Raw genomic sequence first — 22,220 nt, forward strand, 5'->3', positions numbered from 1 at the left:
GAGTCAAGCCATAGTACCATCCTTACACTCTTTTCCAATAACCTTGTACATTATTTCACTGAAAAATCACTAATGTCCTAAGGAATCCCTTGATTAAACCTGCTTCTGCCAATATCGAGTTCTCCAATTTCAAGTGACCCTTCCACCCATCTCCCAGCTCCCTTTCCAGCCCCAACTCCTCCCTTCCATTCCACCTACTGATCTGCCCTTTCAGCTACCAATCAAATTCATCCCTCCCAGGTCACATCTACTACTGGTGTCCACCTATCACCATTCCGCTACTCCCCTCCCCCTCTGCTCTTTATCCAACATCCAGTCCTGAAGAAAGGTAATACAGAAACGATGACTTCTCCTTTCTTCCAGATATTGTCTGGCTTTGCTGAGTTCTTCCAGCCTCCTGTTAGTCTACCTTAGGTTCCAGCATCTAAAGTTTTTTTTTCTGTCTCTAACCTCTTATGGATTAGTAGGTGTTTTTGCTTAATCTGTACCAATCTCTTCTGTAACAAGGTGTGGAGCTCCATTATTTGACCAGGGACTAAAGAAGGTCAGCAAACACAGGAGTGACGGGGGAACAGAGCTTGCTGCAAGTTAAGAACCAGGTGGCAGAATTTATTTTAGCAAGTTTACGGAGGGTGGAGTATGAGAGACCAGCTTGAAGTGCACTGGGATAGTCAAGTCTGGAGACATTGAACGTACAGGGAAGTGTTTCAACATTAGTTGGACTGAAACAAGAGCAAAGTTGAGCCATGTTTTGGAGGTTGAAAAAGACAGTCTTATAAGTGACATGAATATGAGACCATTTCTAGATCAACTGTCACACCATTGCAAAACACAGGCTTAAACAGACTATTGTCACATGGAGAGATGGGGTCAATAGTTGGGGAATATAATTTGAAGTGAGCGCCAAAAATAATGGCTTCAGTCTTTCAAATATTCAATTGTAGGAAACATTTGGCCATCCAATGTTGGATGGTGCATAAAATAGTCTGCTAATTTAACAACAGTTACGTATTTGAGGGAAGTGGTATGGGGTGAAACTGGGTGTTAGTGGAAACTAGTGTTGTGCCTTTGCCAACGGGTAGCATATAAATGAGAAATACAAGTGCTCCAAGGATAGACCTTTGGGAAACACCAGAGTGACTGTGCAGAACTAGAAGCCATTACAAGTGATTGTAGAGACTAGATGGTTATTGATGGAGCCACATGAGAGCAGTCACACCGAGGTGGATGAGAGCAGAGAGGTATTAGAAGAGGACAGTGTTGGCAACTGTAAGGGTGAAAAAGGAGGAGGGAAAGTTTACTTATGTCACAATCACAGAGATTATCATTTAAGATTTTGCAATGAGTTATTTGAGTACTCTGCTAATGGCTGGAACCCTGTTTGAAGGATTAAAACAAGGAGTTTCCTCTAAATGAACATCCGAAAGAACGACGGATGTTAGACATCGAAATCGCTGAAACAACTCAGAATCTCTTAACATCTGAGGTGCAGTGAAGTTCTGAAGAAGGGTCACAGGACCCAAAATGTTAAATCTATTTTCTCTCCACCAGATGCTGCCAGATCTAAGTTTTTCCAGAAATTTGTTTTTGTGAAGAGTTTCTTCTCTAGGGTGAGGAAGGCAGTAAGAAGAGGGGGAAAAATACATAAATACATTTGCATAAATACACAAAAACATTTACCCTGTCACCTTTTAAAGATTTTGTCTGTAACCATACAGATTCTGCCTGTTTCTGTGCTCCCTTTAAAATAATGTGACTTAAAAATAGATATTTTCAGTTCAAATCCTTGGAATGTCCTGTGCTAAGTTGCCAGACTATGCAGAACCCAGTTTCCTTAAAATGGCCTACAGTATGTGCATAAAAACAGAAGATGAGCCCAGAATATTGTTTCAAGCCAAGTCAGACCAAGGTAAATGTAAACCGATGAAAAGTGAATGTAAAACCAATATTAGGAAACAAAAGCTTCACTCTTATGACCAGTAAAAATGTGAAATAATTTACGACGTAGCACTCTCATTCCAAGGCATAAAGTATACTCGCAATACAGTTGGTGACTGAGCATTAGAGGAATGAGGTTTAGTGAGTCAATGTTTTATTCTCTTTCACCTTTTGCTTGCTTCTTCATCTCAGTTTCTACTGGGGATTTGAGGTATTGCATGACCTCTTAAGTATCTGGACATTCCAATGAGTTTCTCTAAAGTGTGAACAATGTTTGTGTTGTGTATTGCTAGGCAAATGGCAAAAGATATTGTAGCCAGATGAGAATACCTGAATAGTAAGCAAGAAGTCTCAGGTGAGATGAAGATCGAGTATATCCACTACCTCGGTAGCATGTTCATCTGAATCAGAAGGTTGTGGGTTTTAATCTCGTAAGAAATGAGTACCACGATCTAAGCTTGCACTCCAGTGTGGTGCAGTCATGGCGATCCTTGCTTTGAACCAGGAGGCCCAGGTTCAAGTCCCTTCTGCTCCAGTGGTGTGGAACAGGTTGATTAGAAAAATGTCTACATTCCAATGCAGCTCTAAGGGAGGGCTACTCTGTCAGAGTTGCCGTTTCCAGATGCCATTTCCAGGTAATATCAAACCAAGACCCCAAATAGCATTTCAAGCGGATATAAAGTCTCATGGCATTATTTTGAAGAAGAGCACAGGATTATCCCAGTGTTCTGACCAACATTTATACCTCAATCAGCATGGCAAACAGATTACTCTATCTCTTTGACACGGCTATTATGCAGACTTAGGAGTGACTACACTTCATGAAGTTCGTTAGCTGCAAAGTAGTTTCGGATATCCAGTAGACATGAATACACTAGATAAATACAAGTCTTCCTTGGTTTAAATCATTTTATCAACACATAGAAGGAACCAAATATGAGGGACAAAGTGCTTATCAGTAATTGATACTGTGAAGAAAAATAATTAAACTATTTCCTGTACGAATACACAGAACTATTAAACTTCCAACTGAGAAAATGGTTCTATTTTCTAAAAAATCCTGAAGTTGCCTTAGGACCAACCATTTTGGGCTTGTAGGACATGTTTAAAAATCTTGCTTACTCTGCACTGAGCAAGTTAAAACATATTGAAACATGATTTATAAAGGAAGAACAACATGACTAAATTATGACAATTGCTATACACAGAAAGAAGAATTGAGTAGAATTTATGGTTTACAAGAGCATGGAGTGCACATTGAGCATATATTGTAGTATTATGACTTCAACAATTTTATTTTGTACTCCTTCCCATCAGTGTTTGAAGATTTTTTTTTGGATCATAGTTTAATGTTACATGCTTTAAATCCTTTAAGCCAGGCTGGTGCTCCTGGATTAAGTGTAGTGGCAGCAAAGCTAAAGTCTGCAGCAGTTTATAGACTGAAGTCTAATTGGATCTATAAGAATATTATGGGATGTAGAACAACGAAATTCCCAGACTCCAACAATAGAAGTACAAGAGGGAACTCTATATTGGTGGTATTGTTAACTCAATAGGTGACATTAGAAGCCTGCTGAATTTGAGTTGTAGCTGGTGTCATCAACACAGGCTATCACAGATAGAAAATCAAAAGCAAGTTAATTCATGAAATTTGCCATTGGCTGCCATTTTATTCTAGTTGTGGATGGGCTGACTCTTCAACCTGCCAGTATGTGCTCAATGGTGCTTGCCTTATACAGAACTTCTCCAACTTCAACAACAAATGACATTCAAACATTTTGATAATGGGTTTATTACTATTGAGCAATAATGTCTTACTAAGCTGACCAGGCAGATTTTTTTCTCAACAGAAATAGCGCATAAACCTTCCGCTGGGTATGATTCAGTAATAAACAGTGTCATTGCACTACATCAAACAGCAGATGTTGTAAGGTGCAAGTGTAAACGTGGTACATTAGTCTCCATATGCTCTGGATCCACAAGCTGATACGGTAGTGTCTCAATTATCATTGATTACTGAAGTCAAAGACGTATGCTGTGAGGGATTATCCATTGTAAAGCTGTTATTCTGAGTCACAGTAAATGACCAAACTCTGAAATTCTCTAAAGGCAAATTGCTCAGACTGATTTCATAGAAGTAATTCATATGAATTTGCTGTTTTTGGTAGCTGCAGCACGTTTTTTTTCCCTTCTTCAGAGTTTTGAGATATCCTTAAAGAAATGAAGTTCCAGTTCCAATGGTGCTGACAGTAGCTAACCAAAGTGATTGTTCTTTGTGAATGAATTTAGAAGTATCAACGTTAGAATGCTGATCAGGCCTTGGACTCATCACAGCTTAATCTAACAATACGTCATTTACACAGAGGTTTCTGCATAATGGTCAGGAATAGAATCACTGGTGGTTTGTCCATCCCAGCTCAGCTGATAAGCCCGTGTTAAAAATCCCATTCTTAGCTGGGTGCAGTCAGGAAATGTCTGTATGGCTCCACTGTGGAGAGTGCGAAGAACTAAGCTTTTGTTGATAAAGGCCATGGGTGCTAAGATAAGTGAGTGCAAAAATTAAGGATGAAGTGTTGGTGATATATGAATGTACTTCCCTGCAATAATCAACCCCGAGAATGTGAGTGGGCATGTGGCCCAGCCAGATTAAGAGCCAGCCTCTTTGCTTAGCCAAAATCTGTAATGATACAGCCAGACTGGCAGTTCTGAAACTCTGATCCTTATTTCCTTAAGGCACCCTCTAATTAGTTTGTTGCGATATTGTTCTGGAACCTTGTCTCTAACCCCCCCCCCCTCCAAAAAAGACAATAATGCACACATAATACCCTATAAATGAACAGAATATTCATTTGCAAGGAATTTCCCATTTTGTGTCTTTATTTAAGTAATAAGAAACCTTTTTGGAGATTTTGGCTACTAAACTTGCATTGTTTATTTGTTCTCAAAATTTTGCCAGTTTTTTTCCCCTTATGGATGTGTAATATTGCAACTGGCACAATGTTGATATATTGTTCAAGAGGTCCTCAGCATGTGTGAGCAGATAAATGACTCAATTCTGTGATTCCTGGCTGACTTCAGTTTCTCCACAATGCTGTGACCAATTCTACCACATCTCCCTCTCATTGACTGAGAACTAATGCACAAATACAAAAACAACAGTTCTGATCGAAGTTCATAGGATCTAGTTAAACTCCCCATTTTGATTCAGTTTAAAACTGAATAGTCATTATTCACCATTCAATTATTTGCTCACCTTCGCAAACCTCTTCTTCTAAAAGAAGCTAAACTTTCTACCACACAAGCAGATGGCAGTTCCAATGTTCTCAATTATTTCTTGGGAGATTGGGCACTCAATGTGCTAGTCTAACAATGAGTATTATTTTATGGAGCCTCTTGTGTGTAGAAGCCTGTGGAATAAAATAGGTTGGCTTCTTCTGGGCATCAGTGCATAATTTTGTGGTTTGTCTCTAGTTTCGTATTTTTGGTTTCCATTATCATCTTACTGAATTCATGTTTGGTGAGAATTGTATCTATCAACTTTCAAAGGCTTGAACAATTTTCAAACAATAACTGAGTTCACTAGCAGTAGATCTTAAATATATGATGATAGTAGGATTAGCTGCATGGATTTCTTGTGCCATTTGTTTTCAGCTTCTTGTCTTCTGGTTGGCCATTTCAAAAATAATGATTCTTTTGAAAGAGAACCAACCAGTGTGGAATTTACATTGGCTTGACGTAGTAAGCTGGCCTATATATCAGTACTTCCTTCTTTTTCTAGTGTATAAGAATAGTTCTGTCTGTAAATAGATATCCTGTACTTTCTTTTCCACTGCCAACTCTATTTTAAATGTATATTATTAACAACCGTACTGTTCAACAATATTGGGCCAGAAATTCATTCCTTAATTTGCTTATCAAGTCTTCCCTAACCCTCATTACCTGTTGCAAAACATTTGACATTACTGATCCTAACCCAATTCTCCTGGACTAAATTAGCTCAGGAATTTAAAATGATGAGACATATGAAGTAAAACCTTCCATATATTTACTTTTTGGAAGTCAGAAGCTGACTGATTGCTGCATATGAAGTATCCTTTCATCCTTGTTATTCTTCACTTATTGGTGGAAAGCCATTCCATAGCCATCGTTTGGTTAAAGTAGCCATTTGTTATTTCAAAATCAGAATAGTGAGTGACAAAGCAGAAATCCCAGCTTTTAGAATAAAAATCAAAACTACTGGAAATAGTTAGCAACATCCATGGAGTGAGAAACCCAGTTCGTGTTTCAAGCAGACAGCCTTTTCGTTGGAACTGAGAAAAGTTAGAGGTTTTAAGGAAGTACAGAGGCAAGGAAAGGGATGGAGATGAACAGAGGCTCAGGGTCATGCTTTTGACTGAGTGGAGGTGTTACACAAGATTGTCACCCACCCAGTCCCTTTGGTCTCCTCAGTGTAGAGGAAACTGTATAGTATGCTACATTCAGTATACTGAATAAAAGAAGATATAATAAAATCACTGTTTCATCTGGAAGGGGAAGCAGTTTTTCTGTTTCTGATTATAATACCCTGGATTATCCTGTGGTCCTGAATTCATGGCATGTTGTGCCCATTGTTGGCATCATAGGACTCTGTTTGAGATCAATTTCATTTCTCATAAATAAAAAATCAAACCTGGTTTGACTTTAATTGGTTTGGCTCAGTTTCAGATCCCTGAGTTGTTCAGGAGTTAGTTGTGTTTAATCAAATTGAATGATTAATGGTGTATCTTTTTAGTCTAGTTGTTACTTCCAACTGGGCATGCTGCAGCCACACACTTAGGTGTTGAAAATTGTTGCTTAGATTTGAGCCAAATTCCAGAGTCTTTGCTCTAATTATTGCTAATGAATGTCCTCCTCTCTTTGCTTGTTACCTTCTGACTTGCAGAATATGAGACGATACTCTGTGAAATGTTTTCTCAGGAATGCGTGATCAGTTAGGGATTGGGCTTTCACAATCTGCTACCATCATGAGACTTCAGTGAATAGCAGCCTTGCCTCCTGATGCCATTCCTAATCTTGAGTCTAGAGTCCAGTAAACAAGCTGGTATTTCAGCATTGCACTGACAGAACACTGCATTTTTGGAGAAACCGTCGTTCAGATGTGACATTAAAACATGTGCTCTTCAGGGTGGGTGCGAGTGATCCCATGATATGATTTTGAAGAGCAGGAGAGTTCTCCCTAGTGTCCTGGACAATTTATCATCAGCTAAAACAAATTATGCAGCCATTTGGTGTTTTATTATTACTGACTTCTTGCTCAGACTAAATTGGCTGCCATGCACCTTCAGAAAATATGGGCACCCCATCAGCAGTGACTGTGTTGGCCATGGAGTGTTTTGTGGAAAACACCAGACTTCCAAGTCACTTAAATCCAGCCCAGACTGTTTGGATAAAATCCTCCTAGTCTGGTTTATGGAAGAGTCTTCGGACAGTTTTGATAACCAGCAGCAAGCGTGCTTGAGTTTAGCACTGCACAGTTGATGACTGGCAATCTCACTTGAAAGGCATGAGTAATAGTTCCTGTGTCACTTAAACAAATGTTGCCTGGGCACTTTACTGTTTGAGATAGTGATAGTTGGGTCAAAAGTTCTGTCTAGTAAACTGTGATCTGACAATGGGCACAAGGTGTTTTTACTTTGAGAAATTCTACTTTTTTAAAAACTTGGGATTGAGACAGAAAAGGAGGGGGTGTACAGAGGTGGGGAGGAGAGACAGAGAGAGCTGTGTGTGGGAAGATGGATAAATCCTGGGGCAGAAGAGTTTTATTACTTTGCTGTGGTTTGCCAACAGTGTCTGAAACAATACGTGGAACTTTTAATTAAAGAGGGCCTGGAATCCTCAATCAGCTGTCCTGATGCTGCCTGCCCAAAGCGAGGTCACCTTCAGGAAAATGAGGTAAAGGATGTGCCTTTGTAGTCACTAAATGACATCATAAAGACAATTACTGTCTCCAGTTTGCACTCTGCATATATTTGTACACTCAGCATCTGTAGCTTGTCCATTTTCTTCGTATAATATTCGAGTGGGTTTTATTGTTTAAATGTATTTGATTTAAATATGACCTGGAAATAAAACTAAAACAAAGGATATTTAGAATCATGCCTATTTGTCCATTATTTCATTGATGATGAGGCTTGAAATATGATTTTTTTTTGCATTTACCAGTATTTCACTCTTTCCAATAGATCGAATGTGTTGTTGCAGCAGAACTTATGCAGAGATATAAAAGATTGCAGTTTGAAAAAGGCAAGTGAATTATGTTATACAGGTGTGTGAACTAGAAGCAGAAATAGGCTATTGACCGTTTGAGCATGCTGCATTGATCATTGCTGATCTGATGCTATTTTGAATTCAATTCCTGTCTACCCCCACAATAACCTTTGATTCTCTTATTTTACATGAATCTACATACTTGCACATTAAAAATATTTAATGACTGCATCTGCACTGCCTTCTGAAGCAGTCTTCCAAAATTACATGACATCCTGAGAGAAAAATTTGCTGACATAAAATGGCAATCTTTAATTTTTGAACTGTGGCTGCTAGGTTTGAGTCAGAGTTTTACAACACAGAACCAGGGTATTCAGCCCGTTGTGTCTGTGCTGGGTATCCGCATCTATCCATTCTGATCCAATTTTGCAGCACTTGGCCCATATCAGTGCTCATCTCAATACTTCATAAATATTGTGAGGATTCTCACCTCAGCCACCCTTTTAGACAGTGAGTTCTAAATACTGACCACCTTCATTTGGGTGAAAAATAATTTCCTAAAATCTCCTCTAAACCTCGTGTTGCTTACCTTAAAACTATGCTCTTAGTTTTTTACCCCTCGACGAAGAGGAAAGGTTTGTCCCTGTATACCCTATCTATGCCCCTCAACACTTTGAACATTTGAAATCAGGTTCTCGCGCCTCCGCCACCCAAGCCTTCTCTGCTCTAAAGAAAACAGGCCCAGCCTATCTTGCCTCCCTTCATAACTGGAGCACTCCAATCCAGCCAACATCCTAGTAAATCTCCTCTGTACCCTTTTTAGTGTGATAATATCCTTGTAATGATCCTGTTATAATGAAGTACAGCATTGCATTAGTCTTAATTACTTGCTTAACTGCATACTAATTTCTTGTGACTTGGACTAGTATACCTAAACCCCCCCTGCACCTTGGAATTCTGCACTCATTCTCTGTTTAAGGAATACTCTGTTTTTTAATGTTGCCTGGCAAAATGAAGTACTTCACATTGGCCGGCATAACACTGCTCCATCTGCCAGATTTTTGCCTGCTCCCTTAACTACCTATATCCATCTTCATCCTCATCCTCTTCACAGCATGCCTTCTTGTTTATCTGTGTTGCATCTGTAAATTTACTTCACTCACCTTGGTCTTTGATATAAATTATAAAGAGTTGAAGCCCTAGCGTAACCTCTGCGGGAAACCACTTGTCACATCCTGCCAATCAGAAAAAGACGCATTTATCTAAGCTTGTTTTCTGCCAGCCAATCGATCTTCTATCCATACAAGTATGTTGCCCCTAACAGTGTGTGTGTGTGATCCTGTTTTTTGCAATGAACTTTCATGTGGCACTTAGTAAGTACAGTTGTTTGTTTGTTTGCTTGGACTGAACGTCTTATTGCTTAGTCCTAATACAAGATTGCAGTATAGTTTGAAGGTGGGTACATCAGCTTATTAGAAGCTGTCTGTCATGGGGCATATTTTGGGCTTCTAACTCATTTACAAAGCCATTCATTTTTCAGAAGTACTTTTGGATCCATGCCGAACCTGGTGCCCATCCTCCACTTGCCAGTCAGTCTGCCAACTGAAGGAGGAATTACAGAAGCCCCAGTTGGTACAGTGTGCAGCCTGTAACTTGGAGTTTTGCTCCCTTTGCAAAGCAAACTGGCATCCGGGGCAGGCTTGCCAAGAAAACCTGCCTGTTAGCTCACTTCTTCCCGGTGAATCAAGGTACTGTTTTTGCTTAATGCAGCAGGTTCTACTTTTGCTGTTAAGGCTGTTGCATTAAGGAGGAGTGATGCCACAGTCCTTTTTTTTTAAAGATGTTCCTCAAAACTACAATGGATTATTCCTGGTACCACTCTGAACTTTGTAAGAGTAACTGGAAACAAGGCTGCCATTAATTGATGGTCTTCCAACCAGGCATATTATTTGGTAAGTGCAGTGGAACTGTTAGTCAACATTGGGATTAAAAGCAGAAAATGCTGAAATTTTCAGCAGAGCTGACAATGTTGGTGGAGAGAGAGAGAGGAAGCGAGAGAGAGAGATCAAGTTAATGTTTCTGCCCAGCGATCCCTCATTAGAGATGCAGTATGTCTTAAACAAAGGCACGACAGCCCAAATGCCTGTTTCTGAGTGCAGCAGTTGTGGAAACAGCAGCATTATACGTTCTGCGCTTTACTTTCTGGTGTTGAATGTTAAGTGTTCCCACAAGTTCAAACTCTTAAGATTAAACAGGAACAGTAGCAGCCTGCACTGAAATGAAGGTTGCACTGCTTGAGTAAAGAAAGAAGACTTGTATGTCTCCAATGCTGTATCACAGTTTCTGCATGACTCAAGTTGCTATACAAAGAATAAGTTACATCATGAATGTCGCACTGATAGTAAATGGACTACTAATCGAGAAATGCAAGCTAAACTTCTGGAGACATGAGTTCTAATCCTACCATTGCAAGTGGTGAAACTTGAATTCCAAAAACCCTGGAATTATAAGTCTGACAGCAACGATATAACAATTGTCAATTGCTCTAAGTACTCATCTGGCTCACTAATATCCTTCAGGAAAGGAAATCTGTCCTTACCTGATCTGGCCTGTAAGTGATTCCAGAACAGCAACAATGTGTCTTATTTGACTCTCTAGGCCATTGTAGAGGACAGTCAGCTCAAGGTTAACCACAGATCGGCAACAAATGCCGGCCTTGCCAGCAGCACGCTAATTTGTCGCATACAATTTTTTAAAACATGAATAAATGACCAGATAAACAATTAAACAAAAACAGAAATTGCTAGAAGATTGCTGCAGGCCTGGCAGCACCTGTGGGAAGAAACCAGGATTAATGATTAGAGTCCAGTGATTCATCGTTAGCAGCGAGAGGAAACCGTGGTATTTATGCTGAAGCTGAACTTGGTGGTGAGGTGGGGAGAGGGGCCAGGAAGGGAGGGGAGAGAGAGAGAAGGAGAGTTGAAAAGATAAGTGGAGATAACGCCCAGAGGTATAGAAAAGGAATAGGTAAACCCGGAAATTTTGGAGGCCAGGACAGAAGAAAAACTGAACAAGTGACAATTTAGAGCTGGGAGTAGGAGAAAATGGGTGAGCTGTACAGAATGCAACCCATCTAATGAAATAATAGGTCTAGGACTGTGTGACAATGCTAGGAGCGAGCCATGTCATAACAGGATTGGATAAAAACCATGGAAGAATGGAATCAGACTCTGAACTTATTGAATTCAATGTTGAATTCTAGAGTCCTAAATAGTTAATAGTGGTGTTCGTTAAGGAAGAAGTAATGTTGGCCAGAACACTTCAGACAACATAGTGAGACCTTTTTGCATCCACTTCAGCAAATAGATGGTCATGTGAAAAGGTGATGATTAGATTTTTAACTCCTCACCTCGATAAAAACTGAGCGAACAGACATTCTAATTTTGAAAGAGAAAGTAAGAACTGCCGATGCTGAGTCAGAGATAACACAGTGTGGAGCTGGATGAACGCAGCAGTCCAGGCAGCATCAGAGCAGCAGAAAAGCTGACGTTTCAGGTCGGGACCCTTCTTCAGAAAAAGGGACTGAAGAAGGGTCCCGACTCAAAACGTCAGCTTTCCTGCTGCTCTGATGCTACCTGGCCTGCTGCATTCATCCAGCTCCACGCTGTGTTATCTCTTATTTCCAATTTTAAAATCACTTATTTTTCAAACAAATAAGACACCTGCTGTAGTCAGAGTAATGAGAGGTATGTGTCAATATTTTGAACACTTAGATTAGTTGGATTTTAACTCTCCAAAATATGCAAGATGCCTTCGAAATTAAACATACGGTGTTTTATGGGTTTTTGATGGATGGCTGTTGGAATGCAGGTTGTAAAGAAAGATCATTACTTCAATAGAAACCCTGGTGTGGCTTTTGAGTAATGGTGTGTGTGGTACATTTCTTTGCACTGTTTCTTAACATAGTGGTACCAGATTTTTTTTCAAGATAGTTGTTTTGTTTCCCACCCAGCTCATTCTTTGAAAATGATGAGGAGGATGATGTTCCAATCAAACGTTGTCCAAAGTGCAAAGTCTACATTGAAAGAGACGAAGGATGTGCACAGATGATGTGTAAAAACTGCAAGCATGCCTTTTGCTGGTACTGCCTGGAATCGCTTGATGTAAGTGAAATAAACATTTGTTTTAAAGCAAAAGCAAGGAAATAAATGGATGTTCACACTGGAGCATTTCAGATCATATTTATATCTAAGGTGTTACCAAAGGGAGATCATCACCATTTAAAATGCGTTCACATGATGGAACGGCAGTTGTTTTAAATGCAATGATGGCACAGTAAACAATGTAATTAGCAAAATCAACCCTGTCAACAACAATATACATTAATATAGTATCCTCAACTGGGAAAATATCCCCATGACCCTTGAGTCACTGCACTAATTACAGCCTGCCAACTTGAAACTGCCGCATTTATTTACACTTCCTGGCTTATGTCTATTAATCAATCTTCCAGTTTGTTAATGCATGACGAGTAGCACACTGGGCCCTTATCTTGCATATTGGCCTTGTATATGGCATTCTGTTAAATGTCTTTTGGAAATCCAAGTCTACTGCATCGACTAGCTCCTGTTTATTGACTCAATTAGCTATACCCTCAAAGAACTTGAATAAATGCATCAAATGTGATTTCCCTTTTGTAAAACCGTATTGATTTTGTCTGATTATGCAATGATTTTCTAAGTGCAATGTTGATACTTTGTTAATAATGAATTCCAGCATTTTCTTTGACTGATGCCAGGGTAATTGGCCTGTTGTTCCATTTCTTTTCCTCTCTGTCTCAGAAGTAGAGATGTTTCCTTTGCTAGCTTCCAAACTGCTTGGACAGTTTTAAAATCTGGGGAGTTTTGAAAACTCATGAATCCACTGTCTCAGTAGCTATCTCTTTTAGAATCCTAGGATGTGATCAGTTAGATCCTCGGGATTTTTTGTTCTTCTAGTTCCTTAATTTTCTCCAATATTTTATCACAGTTAGTACTAACTACATGAAGTTCTTCCCTGTTATAAACCCCTTGGTTGCATTCCGTTTCTGGTGAGTTTTCTAATGTGAAGAAGACTGAGGGCTATCAGGATGAGGCCAATTTGAAGTGTTTTCTCAGTACTTCTGGCTAAAGATACTTTGACTTCATCTTTTGAGCTAGACTTCACCGTCATTTAAGAATGGGGATATCTGTCGAGTCTCCTTCTCCAGTGGGTTGTTTAATTGCCCATTCATGATTAGATGTCATAGAGCTGCAGAGCTTAGATCTGATACTTTGGTGTTGGGTCACGTACCTCTATTCCATGATGCTCAAGATGTGAGTAGTCCTCTGTGGTAGCTTCACCAGAATTGACCCTTTTATTTTTCAGTATGCCCGGTGCTACTGACTTTCTAAATACTTGTAGAAGATCTTACCTTCAATTTTATGTGCCTGACTAGTTTCTCTCAATTGTTTCTTTTTCCTTCCCTTTTCATCAACTTTTTGGTCAGTTCGCTGGTTTCTAAAATTTTGCCAATTTCCATTTCCTTGACCGACCATGGAGCTGATCAGCTGGTTGGCTGCATATTTGTGATAATGCTACTTAGGCTAGTGGACATCAGCACTGAGGTGTCAAATCCTGTTGTTGTTGAAAAGCAGGATGCAGTGCCTTGTGTCTGATGATAGAATTAGTTTGGGAAAATTGATTAAAAGTTAACTTTTTAACAAGTTCTGAGATCATAAATGGTATCCTTTTCATTTGCCACTGCAACGTTTCCAAAGTATGCATTTCAAATTGATGTCAGCTTGAGTTAAAACCCTATACAAAGGCATCTGTTCAAACTTTTTGGAGCTGTCACATGATCTACTTCTCCCTGCTCCCAGCTCCCTAATCAACCAAAAACACTTTTTTAAAAATCTTTTTTCTTAAATACACTTTATTATTTCCAATAAAGAAAGACATTGCTGTGTCTTTTCATGGTTTTCTGAAAGATAGATCTAAAATACGTACCTTTTACCTTTTCTCCTTATGGCCGTAGAACTAGCTCGCAGTAAATGGAGTGGCCCAACATGTGATCTTGACTCATTCATTGTGCACAGTACTTCCACTGTTTAGATACCTGCAAATTGAAGCTGTCATTGACATTTATAACAGTTGTAGGTAGCTTGTAAGAAACACATTGACCCCTGTAATGCAGTAATGTACCATCAATGGTCACCAAATCATTTACAGTTGGCAAATAAAAAACAACACTCTGGAATCATTCAAGAGACCGTTAGACTCTTGCTTGCATCCAGAGTGAGCTGAAAAAGATCACAGGGCAACTTAATCTTCTGAGCAACAGCCTTTCTATATTTAATACTGTCCTTTGGTCCATTGCAGAGTTTGAAATCAGAAAATGTAAAAAGAAAATTTGCAGACTATTAATAAGCTATGCGAAGTTGCTTGATCTTACACAGACCACATGCGTACACAATGTCATGTACTTCAACGAACTCCGTTGACGCAAATGTTCTACGTGCAGTTCAAAATTCACTGCATCACGATACAGTGCAATTTTCGCCATGATTTCATGTGTGCTGCTTTGATTGTTGAAAGGTTTAAGTTTAGGATTTGCTCTGCCCAATGCATTTTGCTCATTTACCCAGTCATAAATGATCCACATTCAGAGTTACACAAATAGTTAATGTGTGAAACACAAACATTAGTACATTCACATAGGAGGAGTCATGGACGTTGCACATTTTTCACTGGGACTGGAAGTTATCTGCGCTGCTATTTAAAATCCACATGTAGCCGTTATAAATAGCTTGCTTTCCAGACAGTGAGGTAATTGTGCATAGAATATTGTAAAAGCAGTTTCAAAATGTGTTTATTAGTTACATGCTGCCATCCACCAAAGGAAGATAATGAAATTACATCCAGCCTGCAGTTATCTTAATGGTATTACCAGGACAACAAGTATTACTCAGCAATGACCTTATTATTTGTGAAATACAGTTTTTACGATCATCTTAAAATAAGCATTCTGATGTTTGTGCTTTGAATGTAGAATCAATGTGCAAGGGGAACAGGCAAGAAATTGGCCCTAAGTCAAATTCTCTGATGGCCTCTTCTACACTGTAACAATTGTATAACTCTCTGCTTGTTTGTTCTTGTGTCCTATTCAACATGTAGGAGAATGGATCATTTATTTTATTGGCATTGCTTTTTATTGAGTGTTTTGCTGAGGTTAGCCAGGAATTGAGGCCAATTACTGGTATTCAAGGTGTGAGATTTGGAAATAGATGCTGAAATTATGACAAATTTCGCATCTCTTAACACTATATAAATTATCAACAAACCCAAAAAAGGACTTAAGTTTAACCCCACTCCACCACCAAACAAATCTATTCACAGTTGAGGTTACAGATATTAGGAGGTTAAACTGTATCATCTATTCTATTCTATTCCACTTCAGTTCCACACTATAACTATGTAAAATCAGTCAGATCTTCAAAAGCATCTCTGTTGATATTTTAGTAACAGTTTCTTTTCACATAGTTATGATCTCTGCCAAATGTTGTCCTGTGAAACGCATTAGGACGTTCTGCTAAGTTAAGGGCACAATATACCGTCCAGTTGAGTCTCACCAATTGGTGTTGGGTCAAATGACATTGATAAACTCTATTCTAGTTCATCATCCAGTCAAGGTATAATGCAATAAATGCACTGCAGTATCAGTGCATAAACACAACAAGTACAAACTCATAGATGGTTAAAGTTCTGATCAATAATTTTGATATACTTTTCAAACAATAGTGAATCATTCGTAAGCAACCCTTGTTTGGGCACTGTAATGTTCACTGTGTTTTAAGAGCTGGCCTTCTACATGATTAGACATTTTTCCAGGTTGTAAGAAGTGTCAAGTGTTAGTGATCTGCCAAATCTTTATAGCTGTTTTGTTTGGATTCTAAAGACCTCCATATGTTTCTTCTCCTTCTCCCTTCATCACTTTCTGCAGTTAGAACATTGCAGTGCACTTTGTTTATCAAGCCTCCAGAAATATGATTATATCAATCCTTTTCTTCATTGCCATTCCAACATTTGCTACTTTATATTTTTATTCTTTTTATAGAGGAGTATTTTTGGTCAAGTTGTAAATTCCACAAGATGTTAGCATTGTAGAAGGAGCAACCAAAAGACCATTTTCATTAATTTTGAATCAGTGCCTCTGGGTAAAAGTCTTGAATGAATAATTTTCACCTTTTCAGTATTTCAGTTGGTCTTTCAATTAATTCACATGTCATTATTGTCAATCTCATAACAGTTTTAAGTAAATCACTGAACCCAATAGTGCAGTTTCTATTATGCAGCAGTATCCTAAAGCTGAATGTGATGAGCTGGAGTTTCTCCTTTTGAAAGCAATTTGAGAAAATTAACTCAAAATGTGCTCAAAATTGATTTGAGCAATGTACAGGTCAAATTTCTAATGAAAATTAATTTACTAAAAGTAAAATCTTCAATAATCCAGTATATTTTTTGCAGCATAATAAAATATATTATTTAATTTTCCTTTCTTTCCATTGAGCAGTATTTCTTAAACATATGTGAGAATGGTAATATGCTGAAGTTTTATTAATAAGGCTGAAAACAAGTTATCAGCAGAACTAATTACTTTCATAAGAATGTCCAATGTCCCAGCTAAAAATAACCTGATTTAAAATGACTGAATTATGTTTTAAAAGAAAGAACTATAAAACCAATTGCTAGTTTTGTTTGTGTACACTAATCTTTTTCTTTGTAGTTTTTTTTAATGTATTAAGCTATTTTAAAACATGCCAATATGCACCTGTGCAAGATGAGTGCAGTTTAAAGAACAAGGGTGTTTGGATGAGATTCACGTTCACAGTGTGGTTGTGATAAGTTTTGTAAATGCAAGTGGTTTGAAGCTTGAGTTTCATACATTAAGAATTCCTTGACATCTTACAATGGTTCGTTGAATTTTGCTTATATTATGCTGATACCACAAGCAGACCTCTATCACAATGACCACGCAGGCCACATCCTCCAGCAAATGAAAGCAGTCAAGAGAGTGAGAGTCGGTCCTGGTTTTCTTCTGTTCCTGCCTCCAAGAGGATAGAGCAAGGTTGGGGATGGTGTAGTTACTAATGTGTGTCTTGGAAACATAGAAAATGGGTGCAGGAGTAGGTCATTTGGTCCTCTGAGCACCACCATTCAATATGATCATGGCTGATCGTGCAATCTCAGTATCCCCACTCCCACTTTCTCTCCTATACCCCTTGATCCCTTTAGCCACAAGAGTCACGTCTAGTTCCTTCTTGAATATATCTAATAAACTGGCCCCAACTGGTTTCTGTGATAGAGAATTCTACAGGCTCACAACTCTCTGTGTGAAGAAATTCTTCCTCATCCCAGCCCTGAATGGCTTACCCCTTATTGTTGGTCTGTGATCCCTAGTTCTGGACACCCCCGATATTGGGAACATTCTTCCCACATCTAGCCTGTCCCGTCCCATCAGGATTTCATATGTTTCTATGAGATCCCCTCTCATTCTTCCAGATTCCAGCGAGTACAAGCCCAGTCAATCCAGTCTTTTTTCATTTGTCAGTTCTGCCACCTTGGGAAAGATTGGTGAATTGAAGTACAAACCAGGGATTTAACAACAGGCCTTCCTGGTTTGCATGGCTTACAACTACATCTCCAGTTAAGGGGACTCTGCTTTAGAACATAAGAACTAGGAGCAGGAGTAGGCCATCTGGCCTCTCAAGCCTGCCCCGCCATTCAGTAAGATCGTGACTGATCTTTTTGAGACTCAGCTCCACTTACCTGCCCACTCATTGTAACCCTTAATTCCTTTACTGTTCAAAAATTTATCTAGCCTTGCCTTAAACACCTTCAGCGAGGTAGCTTCAACTGCTTCACTGAGCAGGGAATTCCATAGATTCACAACCCTTTGGGTGAAGAAGTTCCTCCTGACTTCAGTCCTACATCTGCTTCCCTTTATTTTGAGGTGATGCCCTCTAGTCTGAGTTTCACCTGTTAGTGGAAACAACCTCCCTGCCTCCACCTTATCTATTCCCTTCATAGTCTTGTATGTTTCTCTAAGATCTCCCCTCATTCTTCTGAATTCCAGTGAATATAATCCCAGCCTACTCTGTCTCTCCTCATAATCCAACCCTCTCAACTCTGGAATCAACCAGGTGAATATCCTGTGCCCCAACTCAGTGCTAGTATATCCCTTCTCAAGTAAGGAGACCAAAACTGCACACAGTACTCCAGGTATAGCCTCACCAGGACCCTATACAGTTGCAGCGTAGCCTCCCTGTTTTTAAACTCCATCCCTCGAGCAATGACAGACAAAATTCCATTCGCCTTTTTAACATTTAGCACTGACCTGAGGCTTTTTGGGCTAGTGGTTTATCAGTGAATTGACTGAGATGTGCTGTAATGATACTCTGCACAAATAAAGCTTCCACAGAGGATCCACTTTGCAGCAAAGAGAAGTTGCTTTCATATTTTTGACAGTCTACAGTTGCCTCTTGGGGAACCTTTTTCCCATTACTTGTCCCTAGTAAATGGTTGTTATGCTTTAGCAAATTCTCAGCAGCAAATGGGAAAAAAAGAAGCAGCCAGTAAGTGTGATCATTTAAAATAAAATCGTTGAAGGGACAGTCACATGGGACTTGTTTTTGTAAATAAAAAAAAATCTATTGTATTTATCCAATGAGATTAAACTTTCTGTTTCCTTTCTTGGATGGGATAGTATTTCCTATCTAAATTTTTGAGGAATTAATTTGGAGAATGAAAACCTATCTTTTCAATGACCCTTTTAAAAAGAAGGTTAAGTGTATTTTGACTGGATTACAATGTTAATATCTTGAAATTATTCCCTTTAAATCAGGATGACTTTCTATTAATTCATTATGACAAAGGACCTTGCCGCAACAAACTTGGTCACACTCGCGCCTCTGTCATTTGGCACAGAACCCAGGTGAGTAGAAAAAGTTCTGTCTCTATCACAGTACACAAGATAGATTTCCTCATTATCTAGTGGTGTCAATGATCATGTAAATCCTGATCAAAGTGGGAGCAGCTTTTAACTGCATGAAAAGTTTTTATGTTGATTCTGGACAGATTTCAGTATCTGACTTACTTCTGATATCTCTGCTGCACAATCTCAGTAAATGGGTGGTACGTTTAGTTTGCAAGTTTGGGCTCAAAAAAGAGTCATATAGTTGTACAGCACAGAAACAGACCCTTCGGTCCGACTGGCCCATGCAGACCAGACATCCTAAATTAATCTAGTCCCATTTGTCAGCATTTGGCCCATATCCCTCTAAACCCATCCTATTCGTTAACCATCTAGATGCCTTTTAAATGTTGTAATTCTACCAGTCTCCACCATTTCATCTGGCAGCTCACTCCATACACACACCAGACTCTGTGTGCAAAAGGTCCCTCTTTGGCTCTTTCACATCCTTGCCCTCTTACCTTAAACCAATGTCCTCTAGTGTCTTGGACTCCTGTACCTGGGGAAAAGACCTTGGTTATTCACTGTTTCCATGCCGCTCATGATTTTATGAACTTCTATAAGGTCACTTGTCCACTTCTGCCACTCCTCTGCCTAGGGTCTGGGACTATTTAGCGTGGCATGGTGGCACAGTGGTTAGCACTGCTGCTTCATAGCAACAGGGGCCTGGGGTCGTTTCCAGCCTTGGGTGACTGTGTGGAGTTTGCACATTCTCCCTGTGTCTGTGTGGGTTTCCTCTGGGTGCTCTGGTTTCCTCCCACAGTCCAAAGATGTGCAGGCTAGGTGGATTGGCCATGCTAAATTGCCCATAGTGCCCAGGGATGTTCAGGTTAGGTGGGTTAAATATGGGAAATGTAGGGGTGGGGAAGAGAGTCTGGATGGGATGCTCTTTGAGGGGGGGGGGGCAGTGTGAACTTGTTGGGCTGAATAGCCTGTTTCCGCACTATAAGGATTCTATGATCTATTCAGCCTTTCCTCATAGCTCCAACCTTCTAAATCTTTTCTGAACACTTGCCAGTTTCACACTTCACCAGCATTGAAGCTCATCAGCTTATTATTGCCTTTTCCTGCCAGTAGCATTTGCAAGAACCACTGGTAAAAAATAACTCAAGAACTGTAGGTGTAACAGGCAACAATTTCACCGTAAATGACTGTCCTCCTATTTCTGTCTCCTTCCCAAAGAAATCAAAACCCAGGTAATATAGGAGAATGGTAAAATGACTGTAATCAGGTAGAAATACTCAGCATTTCATTTTCGGCTTCTCTTTCTTTGGAATTTTTTTTTAATGAGTCCTGTGACCGAGCTACAGAGCTACCAGCAAGATACAGAAACACTGATGCAGACACAATACATATTATTTCTCATCCTACAGTTTTAGTGAGAGAAAACAAAAGCTGTGTACATTGTTAGGGTACTGTTGTTTTCATCAATATCTGTACTTTCTGATTGGTGTATATAAGCTGGAAGCATATTGCTTTTGTAGGGTTAAATGTAGAACAGCTCACTAATACTCATCCTATTGGACAACGGCTACAGAGGAGAGAACAAAATGATGAATTCCGTAGTAGCAAACTATGAAAACTTCCCATGAGATAGGAGGCTTTATTCTTAAATTCATTTTTTCATTATATTTGGGAGGATGCTAGACAAAGGAATTCTGTACAATGAAAATAAATGTTCCGCCACATTTCTCTAACCTTGGATGTTATTGGGCAGTAAAACTGTTGCACTAAGGTCATGCATGACTTCTTGAAAAGAATACTAATATGCAAACAGTTTGGCTCTTTCTGAGGAAATATGTAATTTTAAGTTTCAGCCTCTATAATCAATTAGATGATAAATCTGTAAATTCATGACTATATGATTAGTAAACAATGATGCCTCTGTACCAAGCATATCAGATGCTGTTAAGTTCAATGTCTGTGCTTCGTGGCTAATTGAATCCAAATTGGGATTTAGCTCTGTTTTAGTGCTTTCTACTCACTATTACTACTGTTGTGTTAATTAGGCTTGAAAATGTAACGCTGCAGTAAACCAGAGTTGTTACATTGCAGAAGGAGACTGTTGAGCCCATTATGTCTGCACCAAATAACCTTAACATAGTGCCATGCTCCCACCATTTTGCCATAATCCCATACCCTATTTCTATTTAAATAATCATCAAATGCCATCTTCAGTATCTCAATTGAACCTGCTTCCACCATACTTCCTAAACTGCATTCCAGACCCAAACCCCTTTTTGCATGAAATTTCTTTTTTCTCATATTTGCAATATCTTCTTTTCATAATCACTTTGAATCTATGCCATCCCAATCTGGATCCTTTTCTGTGCAGGAACAGTTCCTCCCTGTATAGTCTATCCAAACCTCCCATGATTTCAAAAACTTCTATCAAATCCTCTTTAACCTTCTCCTCTCCATTGAAAACAGTCCCAGCCTCTGCAATCTGTCTGCGTAATGGAGACTTCTCGTTCCCTGATACCATCCTCGTAAATGTCTTCTGTGTTCACTTCCTTCCTGAAGTGTCACCAGACCTGCACAGAATACTCCAGTTGAAGTCTAACCAGTGTCCTATATCAGATCATCATAACCTCTGCACTCTAGTATTCTGGATCATAGTTATTCCCAAACAGGTTTCTTGGTACAGTGGATTTTGTTTCTACTTTTGACAGCATCTTCTAGGCAAAAGAATACAGTGAAGTCCTACAGATATTCTTGGACAGAATTTGGGGTCTCTGTACGGAGTGTAATAAGTGTGTTTTGTTTGTAAGAAGTGTGCCTTTTCATACCCTGTAAGTGTGAATTCCAAAATGGCAGCAGGCTTTTGCAAATATAAAACAAAGTGTGTTATTTATTCTGACACACTTGTCCTGAATTTAAAACTCAACATCTTACACACTTGTCCTCACACGCATGCTGACATACACGCAAAGATTGGTTATCAACTAAAATTGTACGCTTTGATGAAATTATGGTTAACTCAGTC

General features: G+C 39.2%; 1 protein-coding gene across 5 annotated transcripts in view; it reads left to right on the forward strand.

The window, feature by feature from the left end:
* Positions 1-22,220, forward strand: part of LOC125452793 (probable E3 ubiquitin-protein ligase RNF144A-A) — an 82,889-nt gene that overhangs the window by 52,042 nt on the left and 8,627 nt on the right. For all 5 annotated transcript variants that reach the window (XM_048531650.2, XM_048531645.2, XM_048531646.2 and 2 more), the window contains 5 exons: positions 7,765-7,869; positions 8,160-8,220; positions 9,725-9,932; positions 12,197-12,347; positions 19,106-19,195. In XM_048531650.2, the coding sequence (XP_048387607.1) occupies positions 7,765-7,869; positions 8,160-8,220; positions 9,725-9,932; positions 12,197-12,347; positions 19,106-19,195 (615 nt within the window). The remainder of the gene's footprint in view (positions 1-7,764; positions 7,870-8,159; positions 8,221-9,724; positions 9,933-12,196; positions 12,348-19,105; positions 19,196-22,220) is intronic.

The sequence above is a fragment of the Stegostoma tigrinum genome, chromosome 4 (genome assembly GCF_030684315.1).
Source record: "Stegostoma tigrinum isolate sSteTig4 chromosome 4, sSteTig4.hap1, whole genome shotgun sequence".
Taxonomy (NCBI): Eukaryota; Metazoa; Chordata; class Chondrichthyes; order Orectolobiformes; family Stegostomatidae; genus Stegostoma; species Stegostoma tigrinum.